The 24,177-nt window shown below is 47.6% G+C and overlaps 1 protein-coding gene across 3 annotated transcripts in view; it reads right to left on the bottom strand.

Annotated features, from left to right (window-relative positions):
- The window catches only part of NUP188 (nucleoporin 188), a 642,545-nt gene that overhangs the window by 9,709 nt on the left and 608,659 nt on the right, over positions 1-24,177 (bottom strand). For all 3 annotated transcript variants that reach the window (XM_069237029.1, XM_069237030.1, XM_069237031.1), the window contains exons 40-43: positions 23,659-23,868; positions 8,027-8,158; positions 7,733-7,803; positions 5,610-5,739 (exon numbers count right to left, since the gene is read on the bottom strand). In XM_069237029.1, coding sequence (XP_069093130.1) covers positions 5,610-5,739; positions 7,733-7,803; positions 8,027-8,158; positions 23,659-23,868 — 543 coding nt within the window. The remainder of the gene's footprint in view (positions 1-5,609; positions 5,740-7,732; positions 7,804-8,026; positions 8,159-23,658; positions 23,869-24,177) is intronic.

Here is a 24,177-nt window from a genome sequence, read left to right as displayed (position 1 = left end):
CAGGAGCTAGATTGAGCGATGCTGGATTCGGGTGTCTGATCTGTTGTTTGTGTTGAGTTAACAGATCTGGTCTGTTTGGTAGTTTGATATGAGGTACTACTGACAGATCCAGCAGTGTTGTGTACCAAGGTTGGCGAGCCCAGGTTGTTGCTATTAGTATTAGTTTGAGTCTGTTTTGACTCAATTTGTTTACCAGATAAGGAAGGAATGGGAGAGGGGGAAAAGCGTAAGCAAATATCCCTGACCAACTTATCCATAACGCATTGCCCTGAGACTGAGGGTGTGGGTACCTGGACGCGAAGTCTTGGCATTTTGCGTTTTCTTTTGTTTTGCGAATAGGTCTATTTCTGGTATTCCCCAGCGTAGAAAGTACGTTTGTGGGATCTGGGGATGAATTTCCCATTCGTGTGTCTGTTGGTGAGCTTGACTGAGATGGTCGGCCAACTGGTTCTGAATCCCTGGGATGTACTGTGCTATTAGTCGAATGTAATTGTGAATTGCCCAATGCCAAATCTTTTGTGCTAAGAGACACAGTTGTGATGAGTGTGTCCCTCCTTGTTTGTTTAGGTAATACATTGTTGTCATGTTGTCTGTTTTGACAAGAATGTGTTTGTGGGCTATTAGTGGTTGAAATGCTTTCAATGCTAGAAACACTGCCAATGGTTCTAGATGATTTATATGCAGTTGTTTTTGGTGAACGTCCCATTGTCCCTGTATACTGTGCTGGTTGAGGTGTGCTCCCCACCCCATCATGGAAGCATCTGTTGTGATCACGTGTTGAGGCACTGGGTCTTGGAATGGCCTCCCTTTGTTTAAATTTATAGGTTTCCACCATTGAAGCGAGAAGTGTGTCTGGCGGTCTATCAACACTAGATCTTGAAGTTGACCCTGTGCTTGTGTCCATTGTCTTGCTAGACACTGTTGCAAGGGCCGCATGTGTAGTCTTGCGTTTGGGACAATGGCTATGCATGAAGACATCATGCCTAGAAGTTTCATGACAAACCTCACTTGGTAGTGTTGGTTTGCCTGTACGTTTAGTATTGTATTGCGGAACGCCTGTACCCTTTGTGGACTTGGCGTGGCAATCGCCTTTTGAGTATCGAGTGTTGCTCCCAAGTATTGTTGTATTTGGGATGGTTGTAGATGTGATTTGTGGTAATTTATAGAGAACCTTAGTTTGTGTAGAGTTTCTATCACGTATTGTGTGTGAAGAAGACACTGTTGCTGAGTGCTGGTTTTTATTAACCAATCGTCCAAGTAAGGGAATACGTGCATGTGCTGTCTCCTGATGTGAGCGTCTACTACTGCAAGGCATTTTGTGAATACCCTTGGGGCTGTTATCCCGAATGGTAACACCTTGAATTGGTAATGCACACCTTGGATTACAAACCTCAAGTATTTCCTGTGGGAAGGATGTATGGGTATGTGGAAATATGCATCCTTGAGATCTAATGTTGACATATAGTCGTGTTGTTTGAGCAAGGGAATCACGTCTTGAAATGTCACCATGTGAAAGTGATCTGATTTGATGTAAAGATTCAGTGTTCTGAGGTCTAATATGGGTCTCAGCGTTTTGTCCTTCTTTGGAATTAGGAAATACAGGGAGTAGACACCTGTTCCTTTTTGATGGTTGGGTACTAGTTCTATTGCTTGTTTTTGTAACAATGATTGGAATTCTAGTTGTAACAGGTCTAAGTGTTGTTTGGACATATTGTGTGCTCTTGGGGGCACATCTGGTGGCAATTGTAGGAATTCTATGCAATAACCATGTTGGATAATGGCTAGGACCCATGCGTCCGTACTTATGTTTTCCCAGTTGTGGTAGTATGTGGTAAGTCTCCCTCCCACTGGTGTTGAGTGGTGTGGGTTTGTTACATTGAAGTCACTGTTTGGCTTGAGGGGTTTTTGGGCTTTGGAATTTCCCCCTTGCTTTTGGGAATTGTCCACCCCTGTATATTCCTCGAAAACCTCCTCTTTGGTACTGGCCCTGATATGTGGGTCTGGTTTGTGAGGTGGAAGGCTCTGTGGTTTGTGCACGAAACCCCCCTCTAAATTGTGGCCTTCTAAAAGTGCCTCTGTTTTGTGGGGAGTAGAGCACGCCCATGGCTTTGGCCGTGTCCGTGTCCTTTTTGAGCTTTTCGATTGCCGTATCCAACTCCGGCCCAAATAAGTGTTCTTGGTTGAACGGCATATTTAGCACAGCTTGCTGGATTTCCCGCTTAAACCCGAGCTCCGTAACCATGCATGCCTGCGAATGGTTACCGCAGTGTTCACTGTCAGAGTTGCTGTGTCTGCTGAGTCCATTGCAGACCTTATTTGGTTGTTGGAAATCGCTTGTCCTTCCTCAACAACTTGTTGGGCACGCTTTTGGTATTCTTAGGGCAAGTGCTGTATTATATGCTGCATCTCGTCCCAGTGTGCCCTGTCGTAGCGAGCCAATAGAGCCTGCGAATTGGCAATTCGCCATTGACTGGCTGCCTGTGCTGCCACCCGCTTGCCTGCAGCATCGAACTTCCGACTTTCCTTGTCGGGCGGTGGTGCGTCTCCTGACAATTGGGAGTTTGCCCTTTTCCTGGCTGCTCCCACTACCACTGAGTCTGGTGTTAATTGTTGCGTTATAAAGACAGGGTCCGTTGGGGGATGTTTATATTTCTTCTCCACCCTAGGCGTTATGGCTCTGCCTTTCACTGGGTCCTGGAACACCTGTTTGGCATGCTTTAGCATGCCTGGGAGCATTGGTAAACTCTGGTAAGAGCTGTGCGTGGATGCCAAGGTATTAAACAAGAAGTCGTCTTCTATTGGCTCCGCATGCATTGCTACATTATGGAAAGTAGCTGCCCTTGATACCACCTGCATATATGCAGTGCTGTCCTCTGGTGGTGATGGCCTTGCTGGGTAGCAATCGGGACTATTGTCAGAGACCGGTGCATCATATAAGTCCCATGCATCCGGGTCATCTTTTGTCATCCCCGTGTGTGTTGGCGACTGCATTGGGGGTGTTGCTACCGGGGACAGATGCGGAGAGTGCAGTGGTGAAGTCTGTGGCGAAAACCTTGGTGGTGTTTTGTCTTTTGCCACTTTTGCTTTTGGCTGCATTTCTGCATCTTGGAATGCCAGCTTTCTTTTTATTTTGATTGGTGGCAGAGTTTGAATTTTACCAGTCTCTTTCTGGATGTGCAGTCTTCTTTGAGTATGGTCTGGCTCTCCCATACCCAATTCTTGCTCAAATCTGTGCCCCTGCATCTGGCTGGAAAGCCCGTGCTCTTCTGTGTAGGTGCCTGTTTTTGGCTCTGAGGCTGCATGTTTCGACACCGAAGGTTTCGGTGCACTCTTTTTTGGCTCTGAGGAAACCTTTTTAATTTTGGGGGTGTCGAGTTGTTTCGGAGCCGGTATCTCGACCGGAGTCGGATGTCTTCGGCTCTTGGGAGGCCTTTTTCGGTGCCGATGTTTGGTCACCGTGTTTTCGGGTTAAGCCATGGCTGTTGGCAGTGGCATCCCCTTGGCCTTTATAATTTTTAAGTGGGTCTTGGCCGGGACAGATTTACTCACAGTTTTCGGCTGCGCCCTCGGCTGCTCAGTGTTGGAGTCGTCCGAGTCCGATTCGTGAATGGAGAATCTCTCCTCTTCTTCGACGTCGATCTGTTCGGCCGGAGTCAATGCCATCTGAAGTCTTCTGGCTCTTCGATTGCGTAGGGTCTTCTTCGATCGAAATGCCAGGCAGGCCTCGCAAGTATCCTCCCTGCGTTCCGGTGATAGGCACAGTTTACAGACCAAGTGTTGGTCTGTATAAGGATACTTTGCGTGGCAATTCGGGCAGAAAAGGAAGGGGGTCCGGTCCATGAGGTTTGGAGATAGACGCGGTCGGGCCGACCAGGCCCCGCTGAAGAGTGGAAGCCCCGAAGGGCCGCCGGAGCGCTTCTTTGTTTCGGTGTCGATGTGCTAACACTAAACTGGTACAGAGTGCGAACAATGCAGTCAAATTTTCCGATAACTAGCTAACTTTTCCGATTTGAAGTACGGAGCGAAGAGGAACACGTCCGAACCGGATGGCGGAAAGAAAACAATCTAAGATGGAGTCGGAGCCCATGCGCAATGGAGCTGAAAGGGAGGAGTCCCTCGGTCTCGTGACTCGAAAAGACTTCTTCGAAGAAAAACAACTTGTAACACTCCGAGCCCAACACTAGATGGCAGGATAATGCACAGCATGTGTATCTGCAGCTACACATGCCATCGAACATATATCTTATCCTCATACTGAGGGTACTCACCGAGATACTTTTGGCATATTGTCATAAAAATAAAGTACCTTTATTTTTAGTACTTCTGTGTATTGTGTTTTCTTATGATATTGTGCATATGACACCAGTGGTATAGTAGGAGCTTTACATGTCTCCTAGTTCAGCCTAAGCTGCTTTGCCATAGCTACCTTCTATCAGCCTAAGCTGCTAGAAACACCTCTTCTACACTAAAAAGGGATAACTGGACCCGGCACAAGGTAAAAGTACCTCTGGTACCCACTACAAGCCAGGCCAGCCTCCTACACCGGTTTTCCCAAATTCCCATCGAAATTGTCTTTTTCAGTTCCGATAAGCTCTTTCAAGGCTTGCTCGACTCGATTACTCGATGCCGACTTTTTTCGGTGCCGGTTTCTCGACCGGAGTCGGAAGTCTTCGGCAAAATCTTGGCCTTTTTCGGTGCTGATGTTACTTGGTCACCTTCTTTTCTGTGGGTGGAGCCATGGCCTTCAGGCAGTGGCGTCCCCGTGGCCTTTAGTTTTTTGGATTGACCTTGGGTGTGGGACGGGGCAGGTGTACTCACTTTTTGCACCGCCGTAGAAGGTCGATCACCGTCGGATTCATCCAAGTCCGATCCTTGGATGGATATCCGCATCTCTTCTTCTTCGACGTCGAGATGTTGTTTCGGCTTCGATGCCATCTGTAGTCGTCTTGCGCGTCGATCCCTAAAGTCTTCTTGGACCGAAACGCTCGGCAGGCCTCACAAGTATCCTATCTGTGTTCGGGTGATAAACACAGATTACAGACCCGATGCTGGTCTGTATAAGGATGTATGGCGTGACACTTGGGACAGAAACGGAAGGGGGTCCATTAGTCTTCGACGACGGGTGTGGTTGGGCCGACCAGGCCTCAGTGAAGTGCGGAAGCCCCGCCGAAGCGGTCTTGTTGTCGGTGCCGATGTGATGAAACTAAACCGGTCCTGAACGTAAACAATACTGACGAATTTCAATGATTTTTTAAGTTTCCCGATTCGAATTACGGAGCGAAGAAGAACACGTCCAAACCTGATGGCGGAAAGAAAACAATCTAAGATGGAGTCGACGCCCATGCGCAATGGAGCCGAAAGGAAGGAGTCACTCGGTCCCGTGACTCGAAAAGACTTCTTCGAAGAAAAACAACTTGTAACACTCCGAGCCCAACACTAGATGGCAGGAACAGTGCACAGCATGTATATCTGCAGCTACACATGCCATCGAACATAAGGTTACAGCTAGCCTCCCCTCAATATCCACGAAAGAAAGGTCACCTGTGGATTCATCAGAATTAGGTGCACCACACTGATGCATACAACACAGCTTAAAGGCTGACACTCACCAGCTCGGAGCTCAGCTCCTGCTTCATCCGCTGCTTGTCGCGCGTGTGCACAGCTGGGTCCCGGAGGTAGCGCATGGCCTGTGAGATCAACAGGTAGAAGCAGTTCTCCATGATGAACATAAGGAGAGACCTGCAAGTGAAGAGCAGACTCCTTCATATCCAGCAAGGGAGGTAGAAAGATGTCACATGGGAAAAGGCTGGAAAACTATGTTCAGTGGGTAGAATATCCGAGACACTTCCATCAATCTTTAAAACTGTTCATCAGCACTAGTGGAATGGCTAGTGATACATCTGCAATGGCTATGACACCAGTGAGATCTGGGCTGCAATGAAGACCCTCAAGCTAGGACCCGGCACCCTTCAAAGTCTGCCTGCAGGAATAGCCACTTACAACACAACTGCTACACACAACACTGGGCTCACATCACTACACTACACACCCACACCTAGTGAAGCCTCAAGATATGATGCAACAAGACCTTTAGACCACAAGAAAAACGGATGAGACTGGAATAAGTGACAAGTGGGTTTGATGGGGTATTAGATTTCAGGGAGACTACACAACAATGGGATTTTAGACAAATTAGAAGAAAACAGAATTCGTACACTAAGAGGAAGATATGGCAGAAAAGGGAAACACAAGGAAACCAGGAAAATATATGGTTAAGTAAGGAAAAATGTTAAATGATCGGTAAACTGCTAATCCAGGGTGTGGAAGGACAAGGATGGCTAAGTAAAGGCAAACATGCATGGGAGAGGAAGAAAAAATATGCAACAAAAAGAAAGTGAAAACACTCAGAGGGGAGAAAGGGCAACTATGCAGTGACCGGTAAGGCGGACATGCAGGGAACAGGATAGGAAAACACACAGGGAACAGGATAGGAAAACATGCAGGAAACAGGATACGCAAACATGCAGCAAAAAGGAATGGCAAACATGCAGGGGAGAGGAATGGCAAGCAAGCAGGGGAGTGGAAAGACAAGCATGCACGGGAGAGGAAGGACAAGCATTCAGGGGAGGAGGGGAAAAACAGGCAGGGGAGGAGGGGAGAAGGACAAGCATGCAGGGGAGGGGGAAGGAGAAGCATGCAGGGGAGGGGGAAGGAGAAGCATGCAGGGGAGGGGGGAAGGACAAGCATGCGGGGAGAGGACAAGCATGCATGGGAGGGGAAAGACAAGCATGCATGGGAGGGGAAAGACAAGCATGCAGGGGAGGGGAAAGACAAGCATGCAGGGGAGGGGAAAGACAAGCATGCAGGGGAGGGGAAAGACAAGCATGCAGGGGAGGGGAAAGACAAGCACACAGGGGAGGGGACGGACAAGCACGCAGGAGAGGGGGAAGGACAAGCACGCAGGAGAGGGGGAAGGACAAGCATGCAGGAGGGAAGACAAGCATGCAGGGGGAGGACAAGCATGCGGGGGAGGACAAGCATGCGGGGAGGACAAGCATGCGGGGAGGACAAGCATGCGGGGAGGACAAGCATGCAGCGGGGAGGACAAGCATGCAGCGGGGAGGACAAGCATGCAGCGGGGAGGACAAGCATGCAGCGGGGAGGACAAGCATGCGGGGGAGGGGAAGGTAAAGCATAGGGGTAGGTAAAGCATGCGGGGAGGGGAAGGTAAAGCATAGGGGAAGGTAAAGCATGCAGGGGAGGGGAAAGACAAGCACGCAGGGAAGAGGGGAAGACAAGCACGCAGGGGAGGGGAAAGACAAGCACACAGGGGAGGGGAAAGACAAGCACACAGGGGAGGGGGAAGGACAAGCATGCAGGGGAGGGGCAGGACAAGCATGCAGGGGAGGGGGAAGGACAAGCATGCAGGGGAGGGGCAAGGACAAGCATACAGGGGAGGGGGAAGGACAAGCATGCAGGGGAGGGGCAGGACAAGCATGCAGGAAAAGGGAAGGACAAGTGTACAAGGAAGGGAATGGAAAGGCACGCAGGGTGAAACAATAGCGTTGGTGGAGGGGTACACAACCTATTGCTCCTACATTCCCTTCCGTGAAGAGGCGACTGCACTAGTGAGACACTGTACAACAAAGGGTGCACAGACCAAGCAGAAGCCACAGAAAGGCAACAGAAATGGCACCGGCCGCAGCCTGACACTGCAGATGCATATACTCACTTGAGGGTCTTGTTTTCTTCTGTGGATGAGAAGAGTCCTTGCGCTTGTGAGGGAGGCTCCTTTTTATCCACCTGCAGACATCAAAGCATCTTTCATAAGTATGTGAGTGAAGAAACTCATAAATCGGAGGTCAAAAAGAACACCAGATTACTTTGCTCAAGCAACCTACACGTGCACACACCTACCCGCCGGTCACCAAGACCCCTACCCGTCAGGGAGCACCCTGACAACCAGGAGAGCCACCTACCACCCCAGGTACCTTTTGTTTTTCTCCATTAGAAAAGGATGTCCTACCTCCCCAAGCATGCTCAGCACTACGTTGACAGTGGCCAGAAGAGTCCCAAACGTGGGTGCGATGTCTGAATCAAAGGCCGGCGTTGTGAAGCTCAGAGCAAACAGAACATTGTACTCTGCCAGGTCCAGTGACTGCAAAACAGAAGAGATTAAGTGGCCATTATGCCCCACAAGAACTCCAGTATCTGTACAGATGGTATAATGTTAATGAAAGAGGTGAACATGCAATTGAAGATGGCTAAAGAGACAAGTCCAAAAGCATGGAAGTGGGTGGTGAGCAGCACCCCCTAAACGACTACCTCAACAATAGCATGAACTTCCACACATCCATCAGACATCTTCGCCCAGCCAGACTTCTACTCACACACAGTCCCTGCACATACAAAGTCAGAGCCAGAGGTCGTGCCTTCGCCTACCGCGCCCCCAAAAGTCTGGAACGACCTGCTCCTTCACATCACAGCTGCCTTCTGAGTTCTTGTGATCTGCAAGAAACTGAACACCTGGCTCTTCACCTTCGTCTAGACATAACCTAGAAGGGACGTGCGCACAAGGGTGAGTCGCATACGCTACAAATAGCCGTCATTTAACCTTCTTTGAACAAGCCACCGCTCTCCACTACAGGGTGTGAATCTGTGCCATCTGCAGAATTTAGGCAAACTGGAGAAAAGTTTAGCAGTGCCTGTTTTTATAGATCCTTTCACCTAATTAATGTTATACATAAAAGGTTGTGCAAACTGACGCAGATCATTACCATTTGTTTCAGACTCTTGGTTTATTTTGTTGAAAACCTATCAGGACTTCTGCAGAGGGGCACATACGAAGAAGAGGGTTCACATGGCTTGGAAAAGCTGTGCCATGACTTGTTTTTCCCTCAGAGGAATTGTGAATTTGCAAATCTACTGCCGTTGTACCAATTTTGTTTTGATATTTGACAGTAGAGTTTGATCTCTACTAGTCATGGTCATCACTAAAACAACGCACCTGGTATAGTATGTGTTTCATTATACAGCGACCTGTCCCCTGTATCGTGACTTGAGCCTCTAAACACCACAAGCAGGTAAGCATGAACGTCTTTCACAAACATGACCCATTTACAAGCCCATGCAGTTTAGACCACTAAACCTTGGCAAGTAACTTTTGCAAGCAAAACTACAAATGAAAAACCAGCAGGGTGAAAACTTAGCAGAAGCTCCAGATTCCAATGGTTGTGCCAGGTATACCAAAGTAAACCGACATCCAAAGAAGGGGCAGTGCCTTATGGAGTTGCTATAAGAGTTACAGAGATGCTGCGGACGACCTGGCCTGGTTGAAACCATTTTGGCACCACCTGCAGTTTGCCTAGAGACTACTGCTGACAAAATAATCCAGGTCAAGTCTGGCAAATTCAATGAAGATAATCGGGAATGTGGGAGATTATAGGGAAAACCCGAATAGCACTGTGGACCCTGGCCTCGTACTTATATGTACGCTGAAGTAGGTCGACTATAATTTAAGACAAGCTTATTATCTGCTTATTCTGAATGACTCAACCTGCACTTTAGTTGAATCCACTAAACTATGTAACATACCAGTTTCCAGCATCTGTGATCCCACCGTAAGGTGCAGCTAGAGCTGAGCTTCATCCATTACTTAGGCTAAGAGTCTCTTTTTTATGTTCTACCCTCCTCACACCACTACCCTGCATACTGTATTACTCCCGCCAAGCAGCACATGCGGCGATCAGGTAGTCGCAATCCACCTTTCTTCCGTTCAACTTGTCTCCATTTTTACCCTGTTCCTCTTGCCTTCTCACACCAGTGAGATCAGGAGGCTATCTGGGTCCCGGAATTTTCGTCTCAAAATGAGACAAAAGGAATTCTGGAGGACAGAGGCCGCAAGGCAAGAACACTACTTGTATAATCGCTACTCTGCCAATGACCGACAAGAGGGTATGTATTCCTGAATATAATCGAGAGTCTAAAGGCCGCAATTACTCTTCCCATAGTGTAGGAATATTAACCCTCAGTGTTAGGAGCTATCTGCACTGAAATGTCCGTGTCTCCCATGTGAGATATGGAACTGGCAACCTGGCTCTGTCCACCACAGCCTGGCCTCTAAACGGAGACAGAACCGTCTTATATTTATTAGAACATTGGAACGCTGGGGGCTCCATTGAAGACAACGGAGTGCTGTGGGCGTTTACTGGCCGGTAAAAGCCCGCAGCGCCAACATTCCAATGTTCGCTTTGTTCACAGCAACAGCTGTGAACAAAGCCTCACGGAGCCCGAGGGGATTTTAATCCCCTTGGGCTCCGTGATTTTTTTTTTTTTTTAATAGAACATTCTGCCCTGAGTGGCAGAATGTTCTAATAGCCTTAGAACCCGCCGTAGCGGGCTCTACCGGCTATTAAAGTCCCTCTCCCTTGTTAAATGCCCGAGCCGAACGCGGGGAGCGGGCCTTTAATAGCCGGTAGAGCCCGCTACAGCGGGTTCTAAGGCTATATTAATCCGCAATGCCAAGGATATTCCACAGGTCTGGGGGGCCTGGAGGAGCAGAGTGAACAAACTCTCAGGCTGATGCAGGTAGGCACCTGTATTTCCCAGTCCGTCAACACTGAGCGCAGATGCACCACCAGTGACCCCATGGCCAAAGCAAAGAAACGGGGGAGAGAAGGCAGCCCTGTCTTGTCCCTTTAGTAACAGATATGCTCTTGATATGACCCCTCCAGTGCGGACCCTCGCTACCGAGCAGACATGGAGCAGCCTAATCCACTGGAGAAGCAGTGGACCAAACCCAATTTTATGAAGAACCATCCACAGGTAGTCCCCGTTTAGGGAATCAAACATCTTCTCTATAGCTAGAGCCCCCACAGCTCCTCGTATTCTTTCTGCATCATGTGAGCGAACGTTCATACAAGTACCCCTACCCGTTAGGGAGCCAACCTGACCAGACCCCACCCTTTGGAGGCACATGGCTAAGGCCTTGGATAGTATTTCAGGGCTTACGTTAAGCAGTGCAAGTGAAGCCTAGGCCCTTGGTTTCCTAGGGTCTGCCTGGTTTACGGATGGTGACAATCGTGATCTCTCTCGTGGGAGGCCTCCTTCAATGTTCCCATCAGCTTAGAGATCAGCTGGTCAGCGTAGGTTTGGTAAGGTTCGACTGGGAGGCCATCTGGCCTCTGCGCCCTGCATTGGGTTCGTTTCTTGATGGCCTCTTAAGCTCCTCTGCATGGAGGCCTGCTTTTAGGGCTTCACGTTGCCCCAGTGACACTCCTAGCAGTCAGCCGGTCCAAAACTGGCAGCACTAGAGTCGGTGAGTGCAACTCCGTCTCCTTATAAAGGCCCTGCAGATGCCACTTTAATATCCTATTAACCCCACTCTCCATGGAGACAATTACCCAATTGACGCCCTTCAGGGCCAATATCATGGGGGGTGGTTTTTCTCTCTTAAGCAGCCACGCCAGTAGCTGACATGGAGATTTTGTCTGTACTCATGCCTCATGAACCAATCTAGTCTGTCACAGATAGCACCAAGTCTTTGCTTAATGTCCAACTGTTGGAATTCTGTGTTAGTGGCTGGTGTATCGATCTGTACATCAACCAGTTGCTGTTCACCGTCCCGCAACTCTCATTCCAGGTGTCTATGCACGCCGTACATGTTAGTGCAGCATTTCCCTCGTGTAACTACTTGGAGGGCCTCCCATTCCGTACTTCTATCGGTTGCAGTCATCCAGCTAGTTTGACAATAGCCAGTCGGTGCGTCACCTAACTTGACTCTGTATTAGTCATCTAAAAGGGCGTTGGGGGAGGGCCGATGCCAGAGGGGGACTTTCCATAGTGTACTTGAGTAGGAGTGGGACACATTGAAACTTTTTCAAGAAACGTTTGACAAGTTGGAATGCAGTTGCTTAGAGTTACTTTGGGGGACCATCTCTGGCAGGGAGCCAGTCAAGGGGACCAGCAAGGTCCAAAGAAACAAGTACCTCTTCAAGGAAAGCAGTCTTCAGTCCAGTTCCAGCTTCATTAGCCCTTTGCCACTGATTTCTATGGAGTGGACCTGATGCAAGGGATACAGGATGCTGAATATGCTCAAGGATGCTGAAGATGGTGTGCAGTCGGAGGTCTTCCTGGGGCAACTCCTCGGTCCACGGCTTGGTGAAGTGATTCCGGCCACAGGGGTCAATGTCCCTCGACATACTCTAGAAGTCCAGTCGCTCGGCACACAGGATTAAGCGATTTCCTTCTTTTGGCAATAACTGTTCTTCTGGGTGACCAAACTGCACTCTGATGACTGACTCTCCTGGGTCCAGCAGACTCAGGTGCAACTTTTGAGTGTTGTGTCTTGATCTCGTAGACTGCATGGCAGCAAGAAGCAGCAATTTGGTGATCTGGGCTACCAACTCGCCCAAGCAGGCCTCGTCAGCTTCTGTGGCCCTATGCTACGAACAGGAAGTCAGCCAACTGACTCTTGAAATCTCTGCTTCTCCAAGAGCAGTGCTCAGCAGGCCCAGTCCTTTCCTTCACTAGTCCAAGGAGCAGCAGGTGTAGTCCAACTTTGGTGCAGTGTCTTCTTCGCCAGTTCCAGGGTCAACAGGCAGCCTTACTTTGGTCCTCTTCTCCAGTCAAGTGAGAGGAAAGTTCTGGGGGCCAGAGTTGTCTCTTTTATGCCCAGAAAGTTCCCTTGTAGGAGGTCAAGGTCACTAGCCAATGGGCTACATGCATCACTCCTGCCTTAAAATTTCCTGTGAGGTGTGGCATAATGCTATCCTAGAGTGCTCTATTCTGTCCACTCCCAAGATGTCGGGACCCCTCTCCCTTGGTGTGCTGAGCTTGGTAGCCCACCTCAGGGGTGTGAATACCTGAGGGCTACATGCCCACGGGAAAACCAGTTTGGGAACTGTTTTCCCTCCCCGTCCCTGCTGCCAGTCTATGAACCAACACAATAGGGCAGCCCCTCCGATGTGTGCTGGCTACTTGCCCTTCAGCGCTCACATCCCCTTTGAAGCTCACCTTTTGGGTCAACACAGTGTGGCTTCCTGCCAGGAGGAGGTAACACCTCTAGTTTTACCTTTCCTGGCAGTCGTTCACACGTCTCCTCAGGAAGGCAGAAGGTTTTCTTATGGCCACCCTCAGCAAATGGCCACTGAAAGACTGGTCAAGAGTGGCAACTTTCTAAAAGTTGCATGTGGCAACATGTTAACATTCATTTTTGAGCATCAAGTTGAGCTTAATGTAAAGAGTTGTTTGATACCTTGAAGTGCCAACTTTGGCAGTCCCATTCAGGAGCTAGCACAGAAGAGGTGTCAGCGTGTAACTCTATACTCGCCACTAGAGGGTTTTTACAGTCAGAACGTTACACACATGTTTTACTTTTTAATATGCAGCACCCTTCCTTAGGGCTCGATAGGCCTGCTGTAGGGATGAGCTACACATTTTTAAAAAGGAGTTTGGGCTTTGCCACTGCTTAATGTGGCAAAGTCAAGTTAGCAGTTTTAAACTTCTCTACCAGCCTGCAGTGCCAGTCTGTGAAACATGTTTTACTTTCTCATATTTGTGGTGTCACAACTGGTCCTGCAGCCCATGAGTGACACTTTAACTTACAGAGCTTAAGAACCCCTAATGCTATATACTAGAGACTTATAAGTACGGTAATTTAGGTCAATTGGATATAACTCAAGCAACCATCTACCTTTTTTACTGTACAAGCACAGTAATGAAAATGTCACTTACCCAGTGTACATCTGTTCGTGGCATCAGTCGCTGAGATTCACATGGTATGCATGAGCTCGCCATCTGGTGTTGGGTCGGAGTGTTACAAGTTGTTTTTCTTCGAAGAAGTGTTTTCGAGTCACGGGACCGAGTGACTCCACCTTCTGTGCTCATTGCGCATGGGCGTCGACTCCATCTTCGATTGTTTTCCCCGCAGAGGGTGAGGTAGGAGTTGTACTATAGTAATAGTGCCCGCGCAATGAAAAATGTAAGTATGTACCTATTAAAGGATTAAGTAATATATACAAATGTACAAAATTGAAGGTAACTTCTGAACTGCTACAGGCTTCCGGGGAGGTGGGTGGGTCCATGTGAATCTCAGCGACTGATGCCACGAACAGATGTACACTGGGTAAGTGACATTTTCAGTTCGATGGCATCTGTCGCTGTAGATACACATGGTATGCATAGACTAGTAAGCAGTTAGTTCCCCATAAGCGGTGGTTTAGCCTGTAGGAGTAGAAGTTGTCTGAAATAGAGTTCTTAATACAGCTTGACCTACTGTAGCTTGTTGTGCGGATAGCACATCTATACAGTAGTGTTTGGTGAATGTGTGAGGCGTAGACCAAGTGGCTGCCTTACATATTTCCTGCATTGGGATGTTTCCTAAAAAGGCCATTGAAGCACCTTTTTTCCTTGTTGAATGTGCCCTGGGAGTAATGGGCAGTTGTCTTTTTGCTTTAAGGTAGCAGATTTGGATGCATTTAACTATCCATCTGGCTATACCTTGTTTTGATATTGGGTTACCTGCATGAGGTTTTTGGAATGCAATAAATAGCTGTTTAGTTTTTCTGATGTTCTTTGTTCTGTCAATGTAGTACATTAATGCTCTTTTGACATCTAATGTATGTAGTGCTCTTTCAGCCACAGAATCTGGCTGTGGGAAAAATACTGGTAGTTCTACCGTTTGATTTAGATGGAATGGTGAAATAACTTTTGGTAAAAATTTTGGATTAGGTCGTAGGACGACCTTATTTTTATGTATTTGTATAAAAGGCTCTTGTGTTGTGAACGCTTGAATTTCACTTACTCTTCTTAGAGATGTAATGGCGATGAGAAAGGCAACTTTCCAGGTTAGGAATTGTATTCCGCAAGAGTGCATGGGTTCGAAAGGTGGGCCCATGAGTCTTGTTAGAACCACGTTTAGGTTCCATGAAGGAACAGGTGGTGTTCTTGGTGGTATAATTCTTTTAAGCCCTTCTATAAATGCTTTGATAACTGGTATCCTATACAAGGAAGTTGAATAGGTAGTTTGCAGGTATGCAGATATTGCTGCAAGGTGTATTTTAATAGAAGAGAAGGCTAGCTTTGCTTTTTGTAAATGGAGCAAGTAATTTACTATATGTTTTGGAGTTGCATCTAGCGGTTGTATCTGATTATGATGGCAGTACCAAACAAATCTTTTCCACTTACTTGCGTAGCAGTGTCTAGTGGATGGCCTTCTGGCCTGCTTTATGACTTCCATACACTCTTGGCTAAGTTGCAAGTGTCCGAATTCTAGGATTTCAGGAGCCAGATTGCTAGATTCAGCGATGCTGGGTCCGGGTGTCTGATCTGTTGGTTGTGTTGCGTTAACAGATCTGGTTTGTTGGGCAGTTTGATGTGTGGTACTACAGACAGATCTAGCAGTGTTGTGTACCAGGGTTGTCTTGCCCAAGTTGGTGCTATTAAAATGAGTTTGAGTTTGTTTTGACTCAATTTGTTTACTAGGTAAGGAAGGAGAGGGAGAGGAGGAAAAGCGTAAGCAAATATTCCTGACCAGTTCATCCATAGGGCATTGCCTTGGGATTGCTTGTGTGGGTATCTGGACGCGAAGTTTTGGCATTTTGCGTTCTCTTTTGTTGCAAATAAGTCTATTTGTGGTGTTCCCCAGAGTGTGAAGTAGGTGTACAGAATCTGTGGGTGGATTTCCCATTCGTGTACTTGCTGGTGATCTCGAGAGAGATTGTCTGCCAGCTGATTCTGGATCCCCGGAATAAACTGTGCTATTAGACCAATCTGATGGTGGATTGCCCACTTCCATATTTTTTGAGCTAACAAGCTTAACTGCGTTGAATGTGTTCCTCCTTGTTTGTTTAGATAATACATCGTTGTCATGTTGTCTGTTTTGACAAGGATGTATTTGTGGGTTATGATTGGTTGGAAAGCTTTTAGTGCTTGAAAAACTGCTAATAATTCTAGATGATTTATATGCAGTTTTGTTTGATATATGTTCCATTGTCCTCTTATGTTGTGTTGATTGAGATGTGCTCCCCACCCTGTCATGGAAGCATCTGTTGTTATTACGTACTCTGGCACTGGGTCTTGGAAAGGCCGCCCTATGTTTAAATTTATACTGTTCCACCATAGAAGCGAGAGGTAAGTTTGGCGGTCTAGCAACACCAGATCTAGAAGGTGACCCTGTGCTTGAGACCACTGTGAGGCTAGGCACTGTTGTAAGGGCCTCATGTGCAGTCTTGCGTTTGGGACAATGGCTATGCATGAGGACATCATGCCTAGGAGCTGTAGTATTGTTCTTGCTTGTATTGTTTGGTTTGGAGACATGTGTTGAATGACCCTGTTGAAATTGTGGATCCTTTGTGGAGTTGGCGTTGCTACTCCTTTTGTCGTGTCTATTATGGCTCCTAGATATTGCTGTACTTTGCTTGGCAGAATGTTTGATTTTGCAAAGTTGACGGTGAACCCTAGTTTGTAGAGGGTTTGTATGACTTGATTTGTGTGGTTTGAGCATTGTGTGAGCGAACTGGTTTTGATTAGCCAGTCGTCTAGATACGGGAACACATGTATTTGCTGCCTTCTGATGTGTGCAGCGACTACTGCTAGGCATTTTGTGAATACTCTTGGAGCGGTTGTTAAACCAAAAGGCAATACTTTGAATTGGTAATGTATTCCTTTGAATACAAACCTTAGATATTTCCTGTGTGATTGATGTATTGGTATATGGAAATATGCGTCCTTGAGGTCTAGGGTTGTCATGTAGTCGTGTTTTTTGAGCAATGGTAACACTTCTTGTAGTGTGACCATGTGAAAGTGGTCTGATTTGATGAATGTGTTTACTACTCTGAGGTCTAGAATTGGTCTCAGTGTTTCGTCCTTTTTTGGTATCAAGAAGTACAGTGAATAAACTCCTGTGTTTATTTGTGTGCTTGGTACTAATTCTATTGCATTTTTTTGCAGTAGTGCTTGAACTTCTATCTCTAGAAGCTGTGAATGGTATTTTGTTAAATTTTGTGATTTTGGTGGTATGTCTGGAGGGAATTGCAGGAATTCTATGCAATAACCATGCTGGATAATTGCTAGGACCCATGTGTCTGTAGTTATTTTGTCCCATGCTTCGTAATATTGACGTATCCTCCCCCCCACTGGTGTTGTGTGGGAGGGGTGTGTGACATGTGAGTCACTGCTTGTTGGTAGTGGTTTTGGGGCTTTGAAATCTTCCCCTATTCCTAGGGAATTGCCCCCCTCTATACTGGCCCCGAAAACCTCCCCTGTACTGTCCCTGGTAGGTGGGCGGTGCGGACTGTGAGGTGCTAGCTTGTGTGGCCTGACCCCGAAACCCTCCTCTAAAAGGTGTTTTGCGGAAGGTGTTATAAGATCCTCTGCTCTGCGGGGAGTAGAGTGCGCCCATGGCCTTGGCAGTGTCAGTGTCCTTCTTGAGCTTTTCTATAGCTGTGTCGACCTCCGGACCGAACAGAAGTTTCTCGTTTACTGGCATGTTAAGCACTGCCTGTTGAATTTCTGGCTTGAATCCAGACGTTCTGAGCCATGCGTGCCTACGGATGGTAACCGACGTATTAATGGTTCTTGCGGCCGTGTCTGCTGCATCCATGGAGGAGCGTATTTGATTGTTGGAAATGTTTTGACCCTCCTCAACAACCTGTTTTGCTCTTTTTTGCAGATCTTTTGGGAGATGTTCAATGAGATGCTGCATCTCATCCCAGTGGGCTCTGTCGTATCGCGCTAGCAGCGCTTGTGAATTTGCGATGCGCCACTGGTTTGCTGCTTGGACAGCAACCCTCTTCCCGGCTGCATCGAACTTCCTACTTTCTTTATCTGGGGGAGGTGCATCCCCAGAAGTGTGTGAGTTTGCCCGTTTTCTGGCAGCCCCTACCACCACAGAGTCTGGTGGCAGCTGAGAGGTGATGAAGACAGGGTCCGTAGGAGGCGCCTTATACTTTTTGTCCACCCTAGGCGTCACTGCCCTACTTTTAACTGGCTCCTTGAAAATGTCCTTTGCATGGCGTAGCATGCCTGGGAGCATCGGCAGGCTTTGGTAGGAGCTGTGGGTTGAGGAGAGGGTGTTAAATAAAAAATCATCCTCTACTTGTTCCGAGTGTAGTTCCACATTATGGAATAGAGCTGCTCTAGCCACCACTTGCGAGTAGGCTGTGCTGTCTTCCGGTGGTGATGGCCTAGTTGGGTATGTGTCTGGGCTGTTATCAGACACTGGTGCGTCGTACAAGTCCCACGCATCCTGATCTTGGTCGTCGTGGCTCATGGCGGTGTGAGCTGGCGAATGTGACGGGGTGTAAGTTGGCGAAGCCGGAGTTACAGGTGGAGGCGAGGGAGGAGGTGTTACCTTTTGTGTTGTTTGTTGCTGAGGAGTAAACTGAAGCGTTCTCTTTCGTTTGACAGGTGGGAGGGTACTGATCTTCCCAGTCCCCTGCTGAATAAAGATACGCTTTTGCGTGTGATCCACGTCAGTGGATTGCAGTTCTTGTTCAAATCTATGTTTCTTCATTTGAGAAGACATAGAATGCTCTTCGGTATAGGAGCCAGAAACAGGGTCTGATGTCGCTTTTTTCGGCTCCGAAAGCCCTGTCGATTGTTTTTTCGGCTCCGAGGTAACCTTCCTCTTTTTCTGTGCCGAAAATTCTTGGCCTCTATGGTCTTCGGCGCCACTGTCTCGGCGTCGATCGGTGTCGACACCGAACTCTCGGTGTCGATGCTTCTGTTTAGCACTCTCTCGGTCCCGAGGAGGCTGCGTGCCGGTGTCTCGACCGAAGTCGGACGATCTCGACACTGAATGGGCCTTTTTCGGTGCCGATTGTTGGTCACCGAGAATTTGGGTGGAGCCGTGGCCGGTTGGCAGTGGCGTCCCCTGGGCCTTCTTTCCTTTTTTAAGGTTTGATCTCGACGTCTTACTCACGGTTCTTGTAGAGTGTAGCTCGTCGGAGTCTGAATCCTGGATGGAAAAGGATTCCTCCTGTTCCTCTTCTGTCTCGAACTGTGGACGCTCTTTTGGCGTGGACGCCATCTGGAGTCTTCTCGCTCGACGGTCGCGCAGAGTTTTTCGGGACCGGAACGCCCGACAGGCCTCACAGGATTCTTCGCTGTGCTCGGGTGACAGGCACAGATTACAGACCGAGTGTAGGTCCGTATAAGGATATTTGTTGTGGCATTCGGGGCAGAATCGAAACGGGGTCCGATCCATCGGCGTTGTCCTCCACGCGGTCGGGCCGACTAGGCCCCGACGGGGTGCCGAAATCTACCCCGAAGGGCACCGAGGCGCTTCGATGTTGAACGCGTCGTCGTATGTGTCTATCTCTAACCGGATCGCAACGATACCGTCGAAAATCTTCCGTCTTCAGCTAACTTTCCGTTCCGAAACTCGGAGCGACAGGAACACGTCCGAACCCGATGGCGGAAAGAAAACAATCGAAGATGGAGTCGACGCCCATGCGCAATGAGCACAGAAGGTGGAGTCACTCGGTCCCGTGACTCGAAAACACTTCTTCGAAGAAAAACAACTTGTAACACTCCGACCCAACACCAGATGGCGAGCTCATGCATACCATGTGTATCTACAGCGACAGATGCCATCGAACCTTGTTCTTCTGATGGATACTTTTGACCACAGATTCCACCTTTAGAATAGATCCCAAAGCAGTCCCGAAGGTAGTAGTCTGTGAAATGGCTCAGACGAGGCAACTCTGCAGGACAGATCAGGCAAAATGCCACTCACCGAACTACGTTATCCAAGCCGTAGTGCTTTGTGAAAGTGTGAAATGACATCTAGATAGCACTCTGGAATGTCAGCAGACTGACACTCGACACACCAGCGCAACAGTAGCAGCCTTTGCTCTGGTAGAATGGGCGTGTAGGCCTTCTGGAGGTTGTCTGTTGGTCACCCATCTTGAGATGCTTCTCTTCCGCACAGCTTTTCCCATATTTGCCTCGAGAACCCGAGAAAGAGCTGATTATCCACCAAGTGGTACTTGATACCATCACTGTAAATTCTCAGAGGTATCTGTGGGTCTAGGCAATAAAGTATTTTCCCCTCGTTAGATTGATGAGGTGCGGCAAAGAAAGCTGTTGGCTACTGGACTGTCCTACATGGAAAGGCACAACAACGTTTGGGAAAAATTACGCTTTAGTCCAGAGCACTAGCTTGTCCAGGGAGGAGGTGGTATATGGTTGCTAGACAGACAATGCTTGTAGCTCACTCATGCAAAGAGCTGACCTTATTCCATGAGGAATGCTGTCTTTAAAGTGAGTCAATCAGAGATGGAAGCTGTGCACTAAATTAAAAGGAGTGCACATCAGGAAAGTGAGAACTAGAATGAGGTTCCACTGAGGCATCACAAATGATGTTGGTGGGAACATATGGTCAGCCCTTTTAGAAAAGGCATCACAACAGGTGATAAACACGGCTGATCAGGTAAATGCAAAGAAGCTGAAAGAACGGAAAAATAACCTTTAACTACCGCAACAGCAAGACCTTGCTGGGCTAAGGTTAAACAAAAGAGCACTATGCCAGACAACTGTACCTGTAAAGGTTGAATATTTTCTGAAGAAAACCAGACAACAAACGTGTTGCAGCATCCAAGAAAGTTCTCCCGAAGGGGCAACCGGACTGGAGGATAGATGCTCGTAACCAGAAGCTCTGTTTACCACACTTTTATCACCCAGTTTGTAGCCCCTACGATGACTTGGGCCTGTTTGTTCCTGATCCTCTTCAGAACTTTGGGCAGGAGAAGTAGCAGTGAGATGGTGTACAGGAAACCTGAAATCAAAACCAACCGAAAAGTGTTTACCAGTGAGAAACGCTTTGGGAATTCCAAAGTGCAAAATGTAGACATACTATGTTCTCAACAAAACAAAAAACAATCCAGTGTTTTCAATTTTGTTGGAAGATGCCCTTTGCCACCTCAGAGTGCAGCTGTCATTTGTGATCCGCTGGGCAAAGTTGGCTGAGTTTGCCATAATTTCCAGAGACACAGGGCTCCTGGCACAGGACCCAGACCCCACTTCACCCTCTTTGTTATAGTACCACAAGGCGGTGGTGTTGTCAGAGCAAACCTGCATTCGTTCCCCCTTGATTGAGGCCTTTGATCTCCTCCTCTTCCAGATGACCTTCCCAATCCAGCGACAATGCATCCGTCATGACTGTTAGCTCTGGGAAGGGTAGGGAGAGGGGTCTGCCACCGGTCCAATTGCAGTCCAGTAGCCAACACTGCAGATCTTATACAGTCTAATCCCACAGTTGCCCTCGGTGCTGGGCCATCTTTCATGCGTTCGCACCCATAAGAGGGACTTCTTTGGTTTTTTCAACGTAAAGTTTAGCTTCAATGTCTTGAATGGCTTTCAGGTTAATTTTTGTGCACATTGAATCCCGTTTCCAGCTTAGACAACACTGACCCTCGTGAGGGTCTACCACAGACAACTGTCTATGGCGACTCCTACTTGGCTTGAACCCTCTTGTTTTTGGAGGGGAATGTCCCTTATCCACTGGCAAATATATATTTAGAGAACACGTGCTCATTAGAACATGTCCTTGGCTTTGAGCAGTAACAGACCTTTGTGCTCCTCAGCAATGTTCTGCGGCACATTTTGACCATGTGGTCCCAGATGGCTTTTGGATTCTTCCAAGCGCATTTGTCACATGATGCTGAGTTAAGTGAGGGCCCCAAACACCAGAGATCTCGAGGGGGTCTGTCACTGACATGACTTACAAGGTTTGTACTCCGTGGGGTGGACAAGTGCCTTGCACACAAGAAAAAAAGTTTGAAAAAATTGTTTGTCAAGCCTAATGGACTTCAAGGGAGTAAGCTGTGGATCTGTGTCAGAAAGCATGAAAAGAAAGGAATTGACATCAGCAAGCAAAGGTGGCGACTGTGTAGGAACCCTGACGTCATTTCTGGGGACAGACAGATATGACACAGAACCGCACTGTGCCTCCTATCGATGCAGAGGGAATTGCTGAACTCTCTGGAACCAGTCCAGTGCCTAGGGGTATTCACAATCGGTGGTTGGAAGTATCCATCAGAAGCGCTAATTTTATTCTCATGGTATTTAAATGTCTTGCCTTCATGATCGGTGATGACACCACATTGTGTTGATGGATTTCTGGATCTCCTCTGCGCTGCAGCGGAAATGTGAGCCAGTTCTAACAAGACATGACATCAGAGTAGGGCCTGCAACTGGATTGCACAAGCAAGACAGCCCTTCTTCCCAGATATAGTTAAGTACTGGAATAGTTCTTATGGAACTTCTACTTTTGTCATTACAATCAAATTGAAATTGTTCCCAGGAGCCATAGACTGATTAACACCCAACAGGTGGTAATGGTGTGATAGGGTTTTGGTCAAGGAACTTGTCAGAATCCCGAATCTACCTCCACATGAGGGTAGCCCAAGTACTTGGCTCTTTTTTCTGCTTTAGAATCATAGCTTCCTCAAAAGTAATTTTATGCTTGCTGGCCTTTTCCGCCGAGAGGTAACAGGCTCTTGGGAGAAGAGCTGGATTGTGTTTACAGTATTAAGGATAGAAATGCTGTCCTTCCGTTCTGTGTGGCAGTTTATTTTTATACACAATGGATTCAATAGCACTTTAGTAGTATTTCCTCTATTAACTTGGCAATATGTTAATCAAAGCTCCATTTTGTTTTACCACTGTCCAATGTGGCTGGTCTACTTAGGAAATTAGGTTTCAACCAACCACCATCAAGAGTCGAAATAAAAAACAAATAGTCGGTGAGCCTGTGCACCAGCGGAAGAAATGGGAGCTCCTGCTGTCTTACATGGACACCTCTGTGGTGCTTGAAGGGCTAAGTTCTAGGAGGCAGCTACAAAAGCAGTTCCTGTTCCTGCTACAGGTAGCATAGTATGTACAGGCTGAAAATGGGAGAAAGCCAGGGCGCAGGAGTATATACATCTCATCTCCTCTCCACTCACTTCTTCCATCTGTCTCATTCTCCCACGGTCAGCTCAGCGCCTGTTCTTAAAAGCTCCCATCTGCTTCTACTCCCTCTTTATCACTCGTCTTTGATTCTTAGACGTCTGGGATTCTCCAGATTCTTTTTCTTCCCCCTGTCTGGCTCCCACCTTTTCTCATCTAATTTTTCTAAGCCCTCCTCTCCCAATGTTCTTTGCTCTTCCAAGTTTATATTCCATTCTTCAGTAAGACCACAATATGAATATCTGTTTCAGACTTCAGTCATTGCCTTTATCATTATTTTTTATCTTATTATAGCACCTTGTGGAGTCGAAGAGAGACCCATCCTCATTGTTTGGTTATACGTAAAGGATACTGACATCATTCAGGTTATGCTGCGCTGTACAAGTAAGTAAACTACATAAATGTATATTCATAACAATTAAAATATACTCTTATGTTCTCCAAAGAGTGGGTTGATTTCATTATTGCAATTTTACCAAGCTGAGTAATGGAAGTATTTACAAAACACCTTGCCCCTTTCTTATCTCCATCAGGGAGGACACTGCCCCTTCTAAAGGGTAAAAGGCTACCTGAAGGGTGTTTTCTGTCACACATGCAGCACATGTGCTTGTAGCACAGCTAAACTGCTGCAGTCTCAGGTGGTATGATCTTACTACTGCCACAACACTACATTTATACAGCGTGCAGTTCTTGAAGGTGCTGTACCTGGTCCAGCAGGATCTGGCACACGTCTGGGGTGAAGTGTCTCAGGGCTGCCAGCGTCTTGCTGAGTATCTTCAAGAGGCTGTGCTGAACCGTGCGCAGGGCCCTCTGTTCCGTGGCCTCAGACTCCGCACTTGCCTGCTTCGAAGGCGTGTGAGCAGTGCGTTGCGCACGAGGAGGTCCTGCTGGCTGGAGAGCTTCGCCATTTCTCGTCTGTTGCAAAGATGGAGAAGAAACAACAAATAACAGACTCCATTAACAGACTGCAAAAACAGAGAACATTTGCTCTTAAAGCCTATCAGAAATTAACAAAGTTCATGCTACACTGTTGAGGGGGAGAAAAGGAATTATTTGACAAGCAAACACTACCAAAGTGAGAGTAATTAAGAAACATCCATGGCTTCTTTGTACAGGAGATAGGAGTCGCTTTATGTCCCGGGTAAGTAGTACTCTTTCACGTTTCTTCCACCAGAGGATCCTGAACCCTCATCAAGGCTAAGCTGCATGCTTGATCATAGGGGA

This window comes from Pleurodeles waltl, chromosome 6 (genome assembly GCF_031143425.1).
Source record: "Pleurodeles waltl isolate 20211129_DDA chromosome 6, aPleWal1.hap1.20221129, whole genome shotgun sequence".
NCBI classification, from domain to species: domain Eukaryota; kingdom Metazoa; phylum Chordata; class Amphibia; order Caudata; family Salamandridae; genus Pleurodeles; species Pleurodeles waltl.
The sequence above is the reverse complement of the archived record's forward strand: the minus strand, read 5'-3'. Positions and strand labels throughout refer to the sequence as shown.